We start from the raw sequence: 18,506 nt of genomic DNA on the forward strand, positions 1-18,506 counted from the left end.
GGAGCCAGTACTTCAACATATATTGTTAAACCATCATTTCAGCAGTGCAGACCAACACCACCATTATACAGAGATCTACTGGATGTGTAAATCCATTTTGTGGGGTTTTGTATTATTTGCATCTGTTTACATGCAATAGTATTAAATATGTATGTGTATACAAATAAGAATACCTATCACTGACGTACTGTTTCCAATCTTTCCACTTTGAAATGTTATCCAGGTTGGTTTTCACTCTTTCAGCTTCCATACTGGGGCTTGTGTTTGATTAGACTTTTCAGAAAAGGCCCTTGCTGAATATTAAGGACAAATACGTCTTCCTTACACATCTGCTTTCTAAAATGAACTATGGATTTTGATTTATTGTTCTCTTTTCAAAAGGTTTTGCCAGTATAAAAGAAGCTTTGGACACTTCTGGCCTTAGAAAACCACTTACATACACACTTATTCAAGACATGACAGCACTCCAGGTATAGAGTCAGCATCTAGTATGAGAAGTAGAAAATTACAATGGCCATATTTTAACAACTCAGTCCAATTTTATTAACGATGAGTAGTCTAATCTCAGTACAAAACCTCTTTGTACAACCACTACCACCCAGTAAACAGGCAGCTCTCCAGGGCCCATTCTAATACAGTTTGCAGACAGCACAGTTTGTTCAGGTTCTCAGGCTGAATAATGAAGGACTAATACTGCAGGAACAACTCATCTCGAAGATGTCTCATCCAAACTCGTAATAACTGGAGAAAATGGGACTGTGCTGCTTATACAAAGGATCTCCTGGAACAGGACTACAGGTTACATCTTTTCAGAAACAGATCCAATCCTAACAGTTTCTTACACTGGAAAGGATCCACAAACTGTGAAAAATACAAACCTACTTGCCAAGATTACCAGTCTTTTATACTCCATTTCACCAAACTGCTTAACAAGATGAGGAAAAGTATATGGTCAAACATGTACAAAAAGTGATCCCTACGAATCTCTAAATTTAAACCTGTTTATGCTCGACACCAAACTCATTAACAGCCTTGGGGGAAGGAAGTATTGTATAGAGCTACTTTTTGATGCTTCCATCTTCACTAGAACTAGAAAAGCAAAAGATGAAAAGTCTCTCCTAAGTAGCACTCTCCAATGAAGCTGGCATATTTGGAAGTTCGTGTTTTATGAGGACATGCAGAATGGAACTTTATACAACCTATGGACTATGCTTAAAGGCTAAAATAAAGTTACTTCTGCTTAAAATAAAGTTACATGAAAGAGGAGGTACCAGGCAGTCAAATTAAGAACTCAAATGCCAACAGAATAATATGAAGATCTGTTATGCCTGCCGAATTTCTGTGTTACTCCCCCAGCACAAAGTCTGTTTTTGGAACTGGAAATAAAAATCTGAGTTCCGCTCCTTGCATTTGGATGTACAATAGAAATGTCTGTATTTGGGGAAATTAGCTTAAAATCTGTTGTAGGAAAAATCTGTGCTCCTGAACCAATCTGATTAATCTAAATAATCCCCTAAGAAGATTCGGTTCAGGAAATTTCAATGTAAGAAAAAAAAAAAAAAAGAATTAGCAAAAGTATCATGCTATAAAACACCAACAAAAATAAACACATTCTGTCTACTCCGTTATTAACAACACATTAACACCACCCGATACAAGTAAAATCTCCAGTATATTAAGATAATAATACTGATCAGTTTAAAAATATTTTTTGTTTTGTTTTTTTAAACAGGCTTAAGTTTCATGTTATAAATTCTCAATCAAAATGCAATTTAACTCCATATTTATCATTGAGAAAATCGTGATATTTTATGGCCCAAAGTTCTTCAGATTTTTATATCCAAAACAAACTTTGCCTTTGCCAAATGTCAAAGGAAGATGCATACTCAAATCCTTATGCAAATGAAGCAGGAATTTCCACCAGCTCTATTTACTGGATGGCGTTTCATTCGTGCTATTTTTAACAGACATCAGAGAAAGCAAATGCTGCAGAAAACATATTGAGGAACATTTGGTTCAATGAAGAGAGTGAATTAGCCTCAACTGCAGCACTGCTGTTTGGCTAGTTTCAATGAGCTACTGTTTTGTAAGTTTCAAGCGATCCTGATTTTTCCTCATTATATATATAGGCAACTTTTTCACAGCAATAATGCTGAAAAATGACAACTATGCAAATATACACGGATGGTGAGGAGGTAAGGGAAGAGAAGGAACAAAGAGGGACTACAGTGGAAAAATCTGGACTGGAAACACTTATGTAATCTTCTCGAATGCTCTAACATATCTTTATTCCTGTTTAGCCAGAGGGGAGCAAAGATTCACGATGTGAATGACCAAACTTTCCCTGCAAGATACGCTTAGGCAAAAAGGTGGGAAGTGTCAAATAAGTAGACCTGTAAGACAGAGTAGTGAATATTCAAAGCAAAGAGCTTGCAGGCAACAGATAAAGAAATGACCCTGCATAATAAAGAAAGAACATATTAATAAAAGAGCTAAGTGTTACAAGAGAAATCCTGAGCAGGAAGCACACAAATAAAACCAACCAAGTCAGCCTTACATGGCCGCATACTTCCATGCAACCAGATCCAAGCCTCGTGCCACCGAAGCTTGCCCAAGAGATGGGTACTTGTAGCGGGGCTGCCCCAGGTAACAAACCTTTTGGGAGCGCTCCCTGTCTGCCTGCATGGCCTAGCATCTCTCCACAAACAACTCAGGGACATGTCAGACATTTTCTACCAAGTTTGGCATGGGTAACGGTGCTCTCAGTGACAGGATATCCCTAAAAGTTTTGATAAAACTGTGCAGCTGTCAGTGTGATGGATACACAGGACGTCCCATTAATGTCCTCACAGCAAGAAAGGCAAGAGGATGAAGGCGAGCACCGGGTGGGAAGGAGCTGAGGGCACTGGGCAAGTGTCTAAGAGCTGATGACAGGGTGGAGATGAAACTGGAGGTCCTGGAGCAGGAAAATAAAGGAGGCATTGGATGCAAATCCACAGGAAACCGAGCTGCCTTCGTTCTGCCTGCTCTGAACGATTAGTTTAAGTGGTATATATGCCAGAGGACTAGCCCCTTCCTGCCTTTGTTTCTGCCTCATACACAGAATATCTGTCTCTAACGCCCAGCAGTCGATGACATTTGGAAATATCACAGCATGCTGGAACACTTTATATTTATGCCTCTGTTGAAAGCAAAGTTGTATCTCAAAGTCCCTAGAACCCACCATTATTTTCCAACTGCCAAAGCACGAGTTTTTGATGAGGGCAGAGTAAGTCAGCCAGCATGCTCTCCACTCCTAAGTCTAGCCAAAAGCTGCTAACACATCAGTCTTTGTCCTGTAAATCAGGGTAGACGAGGACTACAACCAATTTCCCCTCTCTCCCTCTTTTAGGAAGGACAGAGTAATCGAGGTTAGAGAAACCTGACAGTTATTAACAGGGATAAACACGATCCTGCTGACCTTAACCGCAGTTACTGAATCAGATGCATGTGCATGCCTCCATGCGCGCACACGTGTGCGGACACCGCAGGACTCAGATTTTCCTGGCAAGCCTGCTGCTGCTGGCAGGATGATGCAGTACAACTGCTGGCACCGAGATGTCGAGCTGAGGACGAACGCAGGCCAGCGAAGTCAAAGGGAAATTAGGTTTCAACGATTCCAGTCTTAATTTTCCCCTCGAAAAGAGTCGTTCTCATCATTGTTTCCATTAACAGGCACATGTGCTCTTCACAAGTGATCTGAAGCTGTTTCTACATCCAGACATTGTATATTGGTTACGCTCTGCTTGGAGGTAGATACTGGCTTGGGTCAGTCTAAATCGGAGCTTTTTGACATGATGCGCCTGTACGTGATGAATTCTGTCATGTTTAGGAGTTAGACTGTGCGACTCAAACTTGCAGAGCACCCGGCCAACATTAACTAAACATAAAGCAATTTTTTGAAATGTAATTCTGATATTGCCAAAAACTGACTTATTTTACTGTGCTAAGGAAGAAATCTCTGTAAAAGCCAAGGAGATGTTCTCATTTAGGGACAATCCCATGAGTTATTCATATTGCCAAGTCCTACTTCGGCACCTAAATAATAGCTGATTGCAAATGCTTTTGTGAGTATGGCCTTTAAATCCTAATCTCTGCCAACATACAGCTGAGGGCTATAGAAAAGCATCCCCTGACTTATTTCCTTCTTTGAAAACTGAGCCACCAGCAGTTAAAGAAAAACTGGGACTTCTGGGCAAGTTTCCAGAAGTGCAAGCTAACAACGCCTGAAGCAGCCACTGCCATATCCTACACTGAGGAATTCTTTGCCTTACAAGCTGGCTGATGTAATGGTATGCTTCATTAATATAATTTTTTGTGTGCTTACACTGCCCACAAAACCTTCCTGTGCAAACAGAATCACCAGTGCTGCCTGATAAACAAGGGGTGTTTACTTTTTAACGTTACGGCAATTCCCAAGTGTTCTCACATCCCATCTGTACTTCTCTTCATGGAAGCGTATGTGGCTATCGTATGTACCCATCAGGTCAGATGTGGAGATGACTGCTAGGAATTATGAGGGGAGTGGCGTCTATTGATTCTGTATTTCATGCGATAAACAGTGTGGTTAATATGAAAAACAGCTGTACATGAAGGCAGAGAGAAGAAACAGCGATGTATAGTGCCGACTGCTTATTTTGTTCTTTGATGAATCGCTAATTAACTGACTTTTCTTAACTGATTGCCAAGGGGATATGCAATGCCTCTTCCTGAAAGACATAAAACAGAGAAGGGAGATGATACAAAGGAGCACATTCCCTCTTTCAAGGACAGGTTTGAACCTGAAGTCAAAATAATGAAAGGCTGAGCTAATTGCTCAGCTTAAAGAAGAGGGGGCACGTAGCAGTCCACAGATTTTTCTAAGGAAAAAAACAATCATCTGTTTCCCATGTTCACCGTAGATAAGAGAAGTAGCAATGGGCTTCATTTAAAGCATGGGAATCTTGGATGAGATGGCTGAAAAAAATCCAGGAGAGTTTACCACTGGAACAGCAATTCTCTGGAGGTTACACAATCCTCATTATCAGAGGCGTCTAAAGGGCATGTTAGACAAGCACCTCTCAGAAAAGAAACGGGTAAATATTAATCCCAAACTTATACAAGAAGATTGATTCCCTGACTTCTAGACTGTTTTGTTTTGTTTTTTTTTTTTTCCTTAATTTCTGATTCTGGGAGCAAGCTATGGAAGAAAAACCAGCAAGATGTCCCGACGTAGTGCAGACTGATGAGTCCTTCGTCACTTTCCTTCCCATTGGGTAGAATTTATCTCATTCTAAAAGTTGGTTACCAACTTTAGAGAAATACAACACAGATAAAAAACAGCCTTCCCAGGCACGTAGATACCATTTACAAAATCAAACCAGGCACTTCTAGAGCATAATTCATCTGAACTGTCTTAAACCTCTACCTTTGACCAAGTCAATAAAACATCTACCACCTACCCCATCGATAGGTCTAATGTTTTATTTACTGGGAAGGGAACTTATTGGGATGACTCAGCTTCTCTTGATACCTACTCTTACCTAAGACAAATCCCAGTGTAGGTGATTGATTTTCCAATTCCAGAAACTTACCTTTTGGTGCTAGTATCAGGAGCTCTGAACCCAGACCATAAAACAAGGGCATTCTTCCTCCCTGAAAAATAATTCCCTCTTTCCCAACAGCCCTGAACACCTTGATAATTTAGTCATTTATTTTCTGTCCTTTTCTTTTCCACCTTCAATTTTGGCTTTTCTTTACTCTTTAGGCTGCAGCACCACAACTGTTACTCTCAACATCCAGCTGAAATTGGGAACTGAAGGGATGTAGCGACAGAGACTAGCACAGAGCTGCTTCACGCTGCTTTTCAGGGAAGCGGAGACAGGCTTTCCACGTCTTGCACAGTTGGACAGTACTTACTAATAATTTTAATGTTCTTAGACTAACCGTGAGGAACACACAGACACAACATGAGCACACAATTTTCTTTTCACTTGCCAAGCGAAACAAGCTAAAAGCTCCGTTGTTTTTTTTATAGTCTCTCCAAATCCTGCTCCTATCTCGGAGAGGGCTGAATGGATCCGTACCAATTGATATGTCAGCTAGTAATGGCAAGGAACCTAAACAAATTTTCTGCTTCCAAACTTCCCCAAAAATGGAAGGCAATGATGATGTGAAATTTGCAAAGAAATGAGAAACATAGTCTGGAATATTTTTTTTTCTCTTTCCTAGCTTATTACAAAAGCAAACACCAGAACAGGTCACTGAAGTTGTATTTTCAGCTACACTTTCAGCTACTTTCTTATTTCAACTCTGCATAATATGTATTTAAGCAGAAATGTTCCAGAAGGACAATGCTTACTCAAAGACATGATGATATGTCAAACAAATAAAAGCTAAGCAGAGTTGGGTTATGTCTGAATTTTGACATCACAACTCCAAAGCAGATCTATATACTAGATTTAGACAAATCTTTTATCAGTACTTCTCGAGTCAGCTCCTCAAAAAGTGTGGCAGGATTCAGTGAGCAGACACGGGGCAGCTGCAAGCATCATCTTTTAGATAAGAGACACAACTGAGCCCAGACTACACGGTCAGCTACCTGGATCACTGCTCTTGAAAGGCAAGGACTGCAGTGCTGGCTACATTCCCACCTGGGAAACAACCCTGCTGCCGAAGCACGTTCCCCTCACATTTCTAGTTCTTGTCCTGAAGTTGGTTAACATTACTTTTTCCTGTTTGTACATTTCGATTTATAGAAAACCACAGCAATTTCATTATTGCAAAGAGCAAATCTGGTGCACTATTTGGTTTTTATTTCCTTATTATAAGGTCTTCTAGAGAAACATGGAATGTGTTTGCATCTGTCTGTGATCGATAAAAATGCTACTGCCTTTTTCAGTAGCAAAGATACCTGCTTTTTCAGGCCCTTTCAGTTCACAACATAAATTCTACACAAGCTCACTTCTTCTGCTCCTACACAACTCAATCCAACATTTGTCCAGATGCAGCTAAACCAAGAAGCCTTCCACTTCTACACATGATGACTATGAAGTACTTGTTATAAGAAGTAATTGTTACAATTTTTTTTTCTGATTCTTCAAGTCAACTTTTCTTTCAGACCTTTAATATTTTCAAAAAAAGATTAGAGGAGTTGATAGCAATGCATTAGAGACATACTCTGCACTGTGAAAGAGGAGGGGAGGAATAAAACCTTTGCAGGGTCTTGCTGTGCATAGAAATAATCTCGAGTTAAGTGGTTACTCTGTTTTCAAGTGCACAATGTTAATAATTTCTTTTTCTTACTACTACCATTCACAATTTAGGCATATTCTTTATGTCGTTAGCCACAAAACAAGCATAGTTGCCTTAGAGGATTTTGTACATCAAATAAATTACTTTATTAGTCAGTCTCTGACTAAACAGAACTCCCTGAATTTCCTCTGATGACTTTGTATTTGCTGCTTGTTTATCGTCCATACAGAGTTGTAATTTCCTGCATCATACTACCTGTGACACATTATCTAAATATCAATTATAAGAACTGTGAGGTTGAGAGAGAAGTAGAATAAATTCAAAGACAAAATAAAGACAAAACACTAAGAAAGACCTTGTAAAATAGGAGTTTCACCAAGCACATTACTATTTCCTATGGCATATAAAATTCAGGCTGAGATGAAGTTTTATGCCGCATGAGTAGATATTTACCCTTGGTACCTTTATTACTGCTTTCAGTTACCTCTCATTTTTAGTATCTGGAATTTAAAGAATAAAAACATGTATTCTTTTTCTGAAATTTATTTAGGTGATAGAGTTAGGGCTAAGCCAGCACGATACGGAAAGCTGTCCTTTTTGCGCTGGTTGTAAACATTTTTAAAATACGTTTCCTTACCACTTTCATCCAGCAAGAAGTCATCCTGGTAACGGAACTTTTCCGGTCCACATGCAATAAAAATGTCATCATCGCCAAAGAAATCCTGAAGGCACATCACCTGCAAGCAAAAAGGAAAGGAAGGCATTGTATGAAATACCTCATCATCGGAATTGTAAAAACAATAAATCCCTCCTTGTTTCCATCTGCATGAAAATTCTTCACTTTTAATGGAATCAACAGGGCTTCATCTCCAGATACATTTCAAAGCTGTGCTCTGACCATCTGTTACAAGTGAGAAACACTTTTATGGACACTGCAGGAAAAGAGAGATAAGGCAAAATGCCCTAACTGTCACATTTATTGCACGATGCATCAGTGGGGTATGAGGTAAATGCCTTTTGTTTACGCACAGGGTACCATTCAGCTGTTAGTGGATAATTAATTTGCTTCTGAGCCCACACTTCTACTCTTTGACAGCCATGAAATTAGGTAACAGTTTCGTATGCAGAATTAAACGTAGTTATTTCAGCAAAATCTTCCTGACCAGGAATGAAACTCCTATGGGTGAACTGAGTCTCCATCATACATTCCTCATCTCTGCCAGCAGAGTCCCTGTAAAACCTCTTCATAGGCACCAATCTGAATAATCAGATGAGCTGGGAATTCTTCTCGTACAGAATAAAAGGATAACTAACCTCTATCAACTCCCAGATGCAAGCAGCAGGATTAGGTTGGTGCAGTTTTATGACCATACTTGAGATATCCTTATAACAACTTTTAATTTGCAAGGTGCTACTTAAAAAGTTTAATATTTCTTTACTGATGTTCTTAAAAGAGCAATCAGTAACGTTCTCCAAACCTGCCTTTGGACTTACCAAATATCAAAAACAAATTAAATATCTGACCATTTAAAAAAAAAAAAGAAAGAAAGAAAGAAAAAGAAAGATACTTTGTGAGCAGCATTATATACTCTGTCCTTGTTTCACATTTATAAGAAAATTTTAGTGGGTTATGTTTGCTTATTTTTATATAATGCCTTGCAATTAAATAGCACATTAATGTTTGAACAGGTAATATTTCACGGTTTCACACCAACTGAATTCAGACAGGAAAGTTACACATAAAGCATTTATAAAAATTGACAAAAGAGTTGAAAACAGTCCAATTGAAGGAGAGCACCCCCCTCATAAAAAGCAGGGAAAAAGTCAGCATTTAAAGCCTACGAACAGAGAAGTGCAAGATTTAGCTAGTGAGGCTAGCCAGGGTCCTGCAGACCTCAGCATAAAACCAAACACACACCACCAGCAGCCCCAACCTGCAGCGATCGGCATCAATGGGGTCTGAAACTCCTCTTGTGCTTTCCAAAAGCACAGCAGAAGGCTTCGGCACCTACAGCAGTTGTGAGGCTCTGTGCTCGAAAAGTCTCCAGGAAGAAAAACAGTGCTCCACATCGTGACTGGCTTGCAAAGTACAATTTGTCATTAAAACTATGTTAAAGGTGGAGGAATAGCAGCTGAAAAATGAGGAAATCAAGTGAAGAACTAGCTGAAGTAAATACCGGGTACTCTCAAAAGACAAAGGTACTCTCGAAATTGCTCTGTCCTGGAGCAATACACATAATTTTTGATTCAGGTCTACCACAGCCCCGTTCCTATCAACATCCTCATATTAACAACACCACACAGCACCTGAGCACCAGCATCAAATATGTAAATATTTCATGCAGCTTTTTTCCATGTTCCTACTCAGTTTATGTTCTATTAGTGTATCAGCCTCAGCAACCTTTTTATAAACTCACTGAGTTTCCATATTTTTTTTGTCCACAAGACATATCCTGCCTATCTTCCCACCCCATCCACCCACCAAGCTTCAAACATCTCTTCCCTTCAGTCAAGTTCCTCTGAAATTGCCACCTCTCCCACATCGTGCACAAACCCACTAATTTTCAGGATGGCATTAAAAAAATCCTGTGATTTCCTGTGTGCATCCCAAGTTTGACACAATTCTGGGGAGCGATGACCTTCAACATTTAGCGCCAAGCAGAGCATCAGAACCAAACAAATGCCCAGCGACCCTATGCACAAAGTTGAGCTATTTTGACAACATGCATGAATTAAAATTAAATTCCTATTTGAATAAAAAATTGTATGGGTTTTATAAAACTACAACAAAACAACAACAAAAAAATTGTCTCTGGGTAGTTACAAGGGTTTCACTCAAGCCAAAACAAGACATTAAAATGGATCTAGTGAGACCTATGCAGGTTCAACTAAGCCAAAATTTAAAGCATTTAAGGATAAGTGCATGTGATTTAGATGCAAATAAGAAAATAAAAAAGAATATTTTGTACTTAAATATACATGTTTTATTTAATCAAGCTTTATTTTTTCAACTTAAATTCATCATTTTTCTTGCCTCCCAAGATTTTAATAATTTGTGAATGACAATTCTAGCACCTATAAAGTTTACAGCAATATCCTTCAGAAGTATCTTCTCTTCCAGCTCCAGTACCTTTATTTTATTTTTATTTTTTGATTTTATACTATTTAATTTAAGCCTTGCCACTTCCTTCATTGTCTACTTCCTCCTCTGCAGCCTTTTCCATCCTTTGTGTCTCAATGTCCATGGCCTGCTCGGCTCCCCAGCTCCAGCCCCTCGCGGGTTACACTGTGGGGTTTTTCGAGAAGGCATCAAACAAACACACAGCACCCGCTTTTGGGCTTTTTCACAAGAAATCTGCAAGCACTTTCTACTCACACTCAGTCATCAACTAAGCAGCAGGACCTGCTTTTTATTACCCGTTTTCACTTCTGGAGAAAACAGCTCCTCAAAAGTTACGGTTTAGGAGATCAAGGATCTGCATCACCTGTTTTAACTGTGACAGTGCTCAAGAGGTCAGTGTGCTCTGTTGCACGTAGCCAGTTTTTAAAAAGCTATGTTTCCAAGGCCTCCCCCAGCATTTTTGTTGTTTCCAGCTCTCACAATCCTTCCTCTCCCTTTTCAGATTTTTCTTCCGTATTCCAGCAGGACGTTTCTCACAGCGAGGGAAACACAGCCTGTGCAGGAGCAGTCAGACATACAACTTCGGTAAAACAAAACTGGAAAAATAAATGTTTTCCTCTACACACCTGGTGCTAAGTGTACACTTGGACACAAACAAGTTGCTGGCAGAGAGGTAAAATTTAAAGTTAGTGGTGTCTCTTTAGGGGAACGCATCGATAACACTAATACCAAGGGACAAGAAGTCTCAGGCATCAGGATCCTTTGCCTGAGTGACAAGAGAGAAGACAAAGAGCCACAAGGAAAACTGGTCACTAGTAGAGGCATTGGGTAGTACTCAAGTCATACAAAATCTTGCTGAGCTCTACACAGCAGATGCAAAATAGCAGAGAGGCAGAAGTTGTCATGCCTACACTTACCTGAGCAAGTTTTACAGGCTGAAGCCTGAATCCTTCTCAAATCCCCATCTTTCTTTCCCAGTAAACAATTTAGGAATCCCATGTGCCCCCCTTCAGAGGGAAACATGGGAAGAACCGCATATGATTTTTTTATTATTTTTTTTTTTTATCTCAGGTCAGTCTGGTGCTTTCACTAGGGGACACAGGGACCAACAGGAGCAGGCTCAGCGCTGGCTTTGCACCACGGCATGGGAACTGGAGGCACCTTTAAAATTACCTTCACTTCTCTTTCTTTCTTTTTCTCTCCCCCAGACAGGGGTGTACCTGGATCCAATGAGGAATCTCCTAATTATTATGGAGCCGTTTGTTATCCCTTAACACGCCCGAAGCATTTAAGGTCTTAATATTCACCTCTTTGAAGTTGGTAACTGTATTATGGAACCACCCTTTCCTGTATCTGCAGAAAGATGTAAGGAATTATGCTTTACATTTAGGAGCACAGATGACCCAAGAATAAAGAACAGCAGCTTGCAGAGGCACTGGCTGGCAGTCAGCAGTGCCAGGAAGGAGCTGCAGAGAAAGGGAGACAGGGAGAAGGAGAAGGCGGAGGGAAGGAAGGACGGAGGGAGTGAATCAAGCCTTTTTCTAAAAGCATTAAGCGAGTTCAGATAAATAACAGATGAAATCACCTCCTATAATGGCTGGATTCTGGTTATAGCGAGGCCAGGAACCTCTCTGAATTCACATTTTAAACCACACAAAACCAGAACAGGCCTCTTTCCATGTGTCTCCTCAGCAACAGCGCCCTGACTGCTTTCCCACTGTTTTAAAGTTGACCGTGTATCACGTTAATAGTGACTGAAAATTTTAATAAAAAAAGAATCAAATAACTTGAATGATCCTCTAGCTCACAGCTCAAGCAACAGCGTAACACCACCAGTGTTACTTGCTCTATGTTTTTATTACACTTTTCATATGCTGCGTTTTGGGGAGGAAAAGAGCACTCAGTGTGTTTGTCTTCCTTCAACAACAACAACTTAATTAGACCTTGAATTAGACTCTGTTTTGGATGAGCAATGAGAAGATCTCAAGCTGGGGTGCCCTAAGGCAACGTGGTTAATGGAGAGCTGGAAAGCAAAACTGAGGACAAAAAAATAAGGGAGAAAACAAAAAAGATGCACAACGATACAAAGCAAACTCGGTAAGTGGGTATAGCAGTCTTCTGGAAAGAAAGAGAAATGAGGGATGGCAAAAGGAAAATGTGAGGCACAAAGGCAGGGAAGTGAGTGTAAGAAGAGCCGTAGGCTGCAAGGCAGGAGCGTGTTCAGAGGGTGACAGACACAGAGAAACTCACGTGGCAAGACACCCGAAGGTGGGGAACTCAGAGCAGCCCCACAGACAATCCTCTTGGCAGCCAATTGGGAAGTTTTAAAGAAATTGTTAGGTACCTTTTTGTACCTGAAACAATGTCATGTTAGGTTCAATTATCATTTCCCTTGCTGTGAAGAAGACATTAGAAAAAAGTTATCCCTGGAAAAACCTCGGTGTTTAAATGATTCATCATTTTAGGACTCTGACTCATGAATTTGGTGCTCAGTTTTATAAGTTCATGGAGGGTTGGTAGGTTGTGGATTTTTTTTTCCTGGTACTTTTGATTCACTCAGAATTGATGTTTAATTCCTGGCAGGTCTCTTTAGTTCTAAGGAGCTCTCTATACCTCTGTTCTACTCTTATAGTGTTTTTTTGTTTTGTTTTGTTTATTTGTTTGTTTTGTGTGTTTGTTGGTTTTTTTTCCCAATAAAACAAAGTTCATCCTTAAGATTTAAATTGATCTTTATATATTTCCCTCAATTTTCCTCCTTAACCAAACTCTATTTTCCAATTATCACCACCTCTGAAGTACTTATTTTATCCATGTCTCCACTCTTTATGTACTGCTTCATGGAGAAACATCTCAGCTTAGATCCCGAGCTATCTTCACTGTCATCCACCACTGGCAGCCTTGTGATAGTTATGGATATTCCTGAGAGCTTATCAATTCACACAAGCTGTTTGTATAGGACAAGACACCACGGTTTTTCTTTAACTTCCTAATCCTAGCAGAACTACAGGAACAAAAGACTTTCTATATCATTATATTTATCTTCTAGCCAGTATAGGGCTACTTCCCACACTGTATTTCTGAGTGCTTTTTTCAGTTTTTAATACATCCCATACTATACAGTGCTTCCCTTAGCACACTGTGCTGCAGAAAGACCAATAAAGCAACCATTACTCATTCAAGAGGTTTTCATGGCTTCAGAACAAAAAAATAATAACATTTCCATATTGGCGTAATTGCTTTTTAGGTCATTACTGTGAAATCAGAAATCCAAACATAGCAATAAGGCTTCTAGGAAGAAGAAAGAAAAATACTTGCTGTTTCTAAATAAATTTGCTATCAACACTCTTTTTTTTTTTTCTTAATGTGCGTATTTTGGAGGAACCTCAGCCTGCTCCATTCTTCGTGGAGTATGTGATAATTGCACATAACATTCTTTATGATGAAAAGGTATCAGACCTCAACACGAATCCACAGAGCATCACATCGGAGTATTTTCTCTACATTTAAGGCAAGTCTCTTTCCCTTCCTGCTGACCCAGGCTCCGAGGCTTTTGTTCATGCCCTTTCACATTTATCTGTTGTTATGCACATGACACTTCTTTAGATCCGGTCATCTACAAAAAATATAATGTATCATCAACATGTATGTACTTCCTCTCCTGGTTTCTGATCCAAGCTCTCTCCTCAGGTGCTGGGTTAGCCAAAGGCACTGGGAGGTATCTGCTGCACGCTTCCCAAGTTGAACAGCACTGAATTATTTCTTTTCTGTCGGAATGAAATCTCCATGGTGACAACCACATCATCAAGCTGTGAGAGCTTTTCAGTGAAGAAGAGCATTTTATCATGAGATTCTCATTACAAGAGTGCCCTCTGTAAATGAAGAGGAGATGTTACTGCCAGGATTTGGGCTGCCTGAAGCTGCACAGCCACACCGCCTTTACAACCGGCTTGTGAGGCCACGCATCAGATTAATGTCTCTTGAAATAGCATGTTTTACACCCCCCTGTGAGATGAACACAAGACACTACCATAAGAGCAGTCAGTAACACGAATTTTCATACTCAATGGCTCGCTAACCTGCTACCTCCCTAGACCCCATCCAAAAGCTCCCCAAGCCCAGGGGAGCTGCGCTTCACCCCATGCTCACCTTCCCTCCTAAGCTGCCTCTTGATGAGCACCTACTCAGGACGGATCACTCTTCCTTTTATTCCACCACAAATGAAAAGGTTGCTCTATTCATTTAATTCCTGAAAATGTATCAATTTATTTCTGCAATTTGTGTATTCATCAGCACCCATTTTGTGCTACATGCAACTCGGCCTTCAGGATTTTCAGCCAGGTAAGGCTCGGCCAATAAATTAGTAGGAACAAACCACCTGCCTTCCTCAGCTCAAGTAACACGTATTTCTGTCTTGGTCTTCTCATAGGAACAAGAAATCCTTTCCACACTATGTGTGACACACTGATCTTTAATACATTCTGGCTTGTTCTTCCATGTGGCATTAAATGATGCGAAGTTTAAAAGTAAATCAGTGTAAATTAAGATTCCAGGTTTTGCTGTTGAAACATCAGGTGAGACTTGAACAATTTCTTTGATAGACAAAAACTACTTTTCTAAGAAAGTTTCTATGTTACAGAATTTGAGGAGAGCAGGGGATATTTCCCAATAGGGAACTTAGGGGGTTATGCATGAATGTAACACTGAGAAACACTGATACTCAAAGTTTCATGAGGTTTCTCTCTGGGAAGCACTAGCATGGACAACTTAAACCCCTGTCATCAATTGCTTCATGGGAGACAGGACAAGAACAGTGAGAACCCAGCTCCTATCCACACCCAAAAATTACTCCTGCTCAAACATTACCATACTTTGACATCTGTACCAATGCACAACGGCACGAACTAGCTGATGTAGAGCAAGGTGACACAAGTTCACACGTGAAATAGGAAAAACAAAGACAGAATAATCAAGCCTAGGATGGGCATCACCTCCTCCATTAAATAGAAACTTGCTGCCCTCATTCAATTCTCTGACCAGCTCATTGCTTCTTTTGTCCCCTCACTCTGCTATTCGAACCCTGTAGTATACTAAAATTTTCTTTCCCTCTGTACCTCTTACTTCAGAAAGTCTCCAGTACTGACGCCTGCTCCCCTCTCACCCTTCCAAACCATCCATACCACAAGACCTGCCCGAGACAACTCTCTCTTCTACCAGATTCCTTTATATTTCCTGCATATGAAGTCCTTGAGCAGGCTTTTCTGTTACCCTTGCTCATCAGCATTACAACATAATTCTCCTCCTACATCCCCCTCTTCAGTACCCTCTGAACAGCTCCACAGCCAACAGCTTTATAATCTTTATCCAGCTCTTTACAGTCTCTCCGTCACTTCATCAAGGATGGTTTTTGCAAATGCACCAGCAGCCTCTTTCTGAAATGCTTCTTCCTCATTGTCTGCTTAACTCCAATTTACCAGATCCACATAATCTGCTCTGGAAATGGCCTTTCTGGTTTTAATAGTACCATATTTAATTATTCTCCTGCTTGCAACAACGCCACTCAATGCGCTTCCTTACAGATTCAATTTCTTCATTTCTCCCACTCTTTCATTTCTAGAGTGCCTTACTGTACCACATAGAAGCAGTTCTACGGCCTTGGTTACAGTTCACCAGAAACCCAATACCTTCCATCTCCACAGGGTTCCTGCCCTGTGCCGTTCCAGTCCATCCAAAGTAACTAAGAGGAGGTGTTTCAGAGGAGTATCTTGTATCTTGCAGTTATCAGATGGGAGCAAACACCTTAACTAGCTGCACCCAGCCCTCTAACTGTTGAAGACCAACGCAGCATGAGCTTTTGCCCTTGCAAAACTGGAGGGCATTGCAGGTTCATGCTAACAGGACTTGCAGTGGGAGTTTCACTAATTCCTCTATTTTCTGTTTTCTAACATCTCAGCCTTAACCACAGACTTTGTCTGAGTAAACTGGTGCAGCAAGTGAAGAGTTGACTCAGTTATTTACTGGCATTGGCTTAAATTGAAGAATTCCTGCATTAAGTTCTAAATAATATACTTTTTTTTTTTTTTTTTTACTATCTGTGATTTGACTTCCTCAAAAATATACACGTGAGGAGAAGCAGTAAAACTTGAAAGACTGAAGTCTTTCATGCCCTAGTCAGTCATGCACATCACCTTCCCAGAGCCTCTTCTGTTTCTGCTTTATCTGTTCCTGAAGCGATCATCATACACAACTTAGTACAGGGAAACCTGGATCTGTACACTTTATGTAGCAAGCAATAAATTTCATGTTTTATGCATCTTATCTTTATATTTGACGTTTATTTGGTTGCCAATGTGGATTTAACAAATGTCTTGAGTTATCCACCAACTGGCTCATCTTCCTTTTGGGGCACTTCAATTCCCCGAGTTGCTGACAGATGCCGCTCCTTGGCCAGAATCCAAGGTTTGTGTGCTGCAGAGATGTTACTGCCTCGGTAAGGTTACATTAAATGAACTGATGAATGAGAGCATCACAGTAAAGACATCATACCACTACAGTTTACACGGATACTTACACTCAGGGTCCCGTAACTCAATCAACTGCCCCCAAAATTGTTAAATTACAGGATCATCTCGATGGGAAAAGGCCTTCAGGATCATCAAGTCCAACCACAGACTGGCATACTAAGTCCCAACATTAAACCACGTCCCTTAGTGCCACATCCACGGCTCTTACAGGAAGTGGAGTCCTCCAGGGATGGGGACTCTACAACCTCCCTGGGCAGCCCAGTCCAATTTGACCAACATCTGCATGAAGAAATTATTTTTTTTAGGGCTCCATGATTTTTATTTTTTGGCATTTCCTGCAAAAATAGAATTTGCATTTCCTGCCAGCTACATCCTATCTTTTGACTGAAAGTACCTTGCAGCATTGGCTACTCCTTAAACTACTATAAAGTGTCTAGCAAAGCATAGAAAAAAACAAATAAGCAATGCCTACAGTGTATAAATGTCACATAATGCTTCATCCTGAACTTCCTCAGAGCCAGAAGAGTCATTTGCATCTGAATCAAGAGCTGTATCTTATTGTTTTGTGGTCCAACAGGTGCCACAGATGAAGTACTGGCTGTTAAGAGCAGAAAGCAATGCAAAAGCAACTTTACTGGCTGTCACAGGATGACCAAGAAAGTGGGATTGGGCATTACCTCTTGCTTTGGTACTGAGAAATGACAGTATAACACTGTTGACAAAGAGGATGCTCTCTGCCACCTGCAGCTCTGCCCAACACACCCTCTGGAAGCGGCAGCTGTCCAGGTATCTGCACGTTGCAGTCCAAGTCACAGCTATTCCCATCACCAGGAAAATCCAACACCACAGGCATTACTGCAAAAATATTTGTTCTACTTTATTATTCATACTATTATGGTTTAATTAATATTTTAATTAAATATTTAATTTTCATTTGTGAGAAAAACAATAAAGCTGAATTAGCTAATAGATTATCTGGGCAAGTAAGCGAACAGGCATACTTATGAGCAAATTAAGGACTGCAGCCATTTCTAAGTAATATTTTTGGCTAAGAAACAGGAAGATGAAGCCTTAGTGTGTACAAGTCCAGCTGGATTAGGAAGCGGGATATCCATCTGTTACAAACACATTCCTAAGGCATCCTTTTTCCCTCTCAAATATGCAATGCATATTTTCTACACCACAATTAAATGGGAGATAAGTTCGCAGTCCCAGAGCCCAGACAATCTTGCTTGTCGAAGTCACATACATATGCCAGCTCAACATTTCTCCTCAATTATGAATCATTTGGCCACATCAACTACAGTTGTCTTTTTGCATCGAAGGAAACTGAATCCTGCTTGTCACCACAAAATATGATCCTGTTAATCCCGTGGCAATTGCACAACTGATCGGCGTGTTCGTGACTGAAATTCCAGACAACAGAATAAAGCTCGTAAGGGGACGGAGAGGAAAATAGAAACTCGTCATACTTATTTAAAACAAATGAGCATTAAACTGTTGTTTCAATACAACCAAACGTTAAAAGAGCAGCTGATTTAGCAGCAGAAGATGTAGGTAATGGGCCGATGAAAAAGCAGTTGAGACTTTGA

The 18,506-nt window shown here is 40.3% G+C and overlaps 1 protein-coding gene across 5 annotated transcripts in view; it reads right to left on the minus strand.

Annotated features, from left to right (window-relative positions):
- Nucleotides 1-18,506, minus strand: part of DCLK1 (doublecortin like kinase 1) — a 235,601-nt gene that overhangs the window by 105,988 nt on the left and 111,107 nt on the right. For all 5 annotated transcript variants that reach the window (XM_068673052.1, XM_068673061.1, XM_068673079.1 and 2 more), the window contains exon 4: nucleotides 7,910-8,009. In XM_068673052.1, coding sequence (XP_068529153.1) covers nucleotides 7,910-8,009 — 100 coding nt within the window. The remainder of the gene's footprint in view (nucleotides 1-7,909; nucleotides 8,010-18,506) is intronic.

Source organism: Anas acuta, chromosome 1 (genome assembly GCF_963932015.1).
Source record: "Anas acuta chromosome 1, bAnaAcu1.1, whole genome shotgun sequence".
Lineage (NCBI taxonomy): Eukaryota > Metazoa > Chordata > Aves > Anseriformes > Anatidae > Anas > Anas acuta.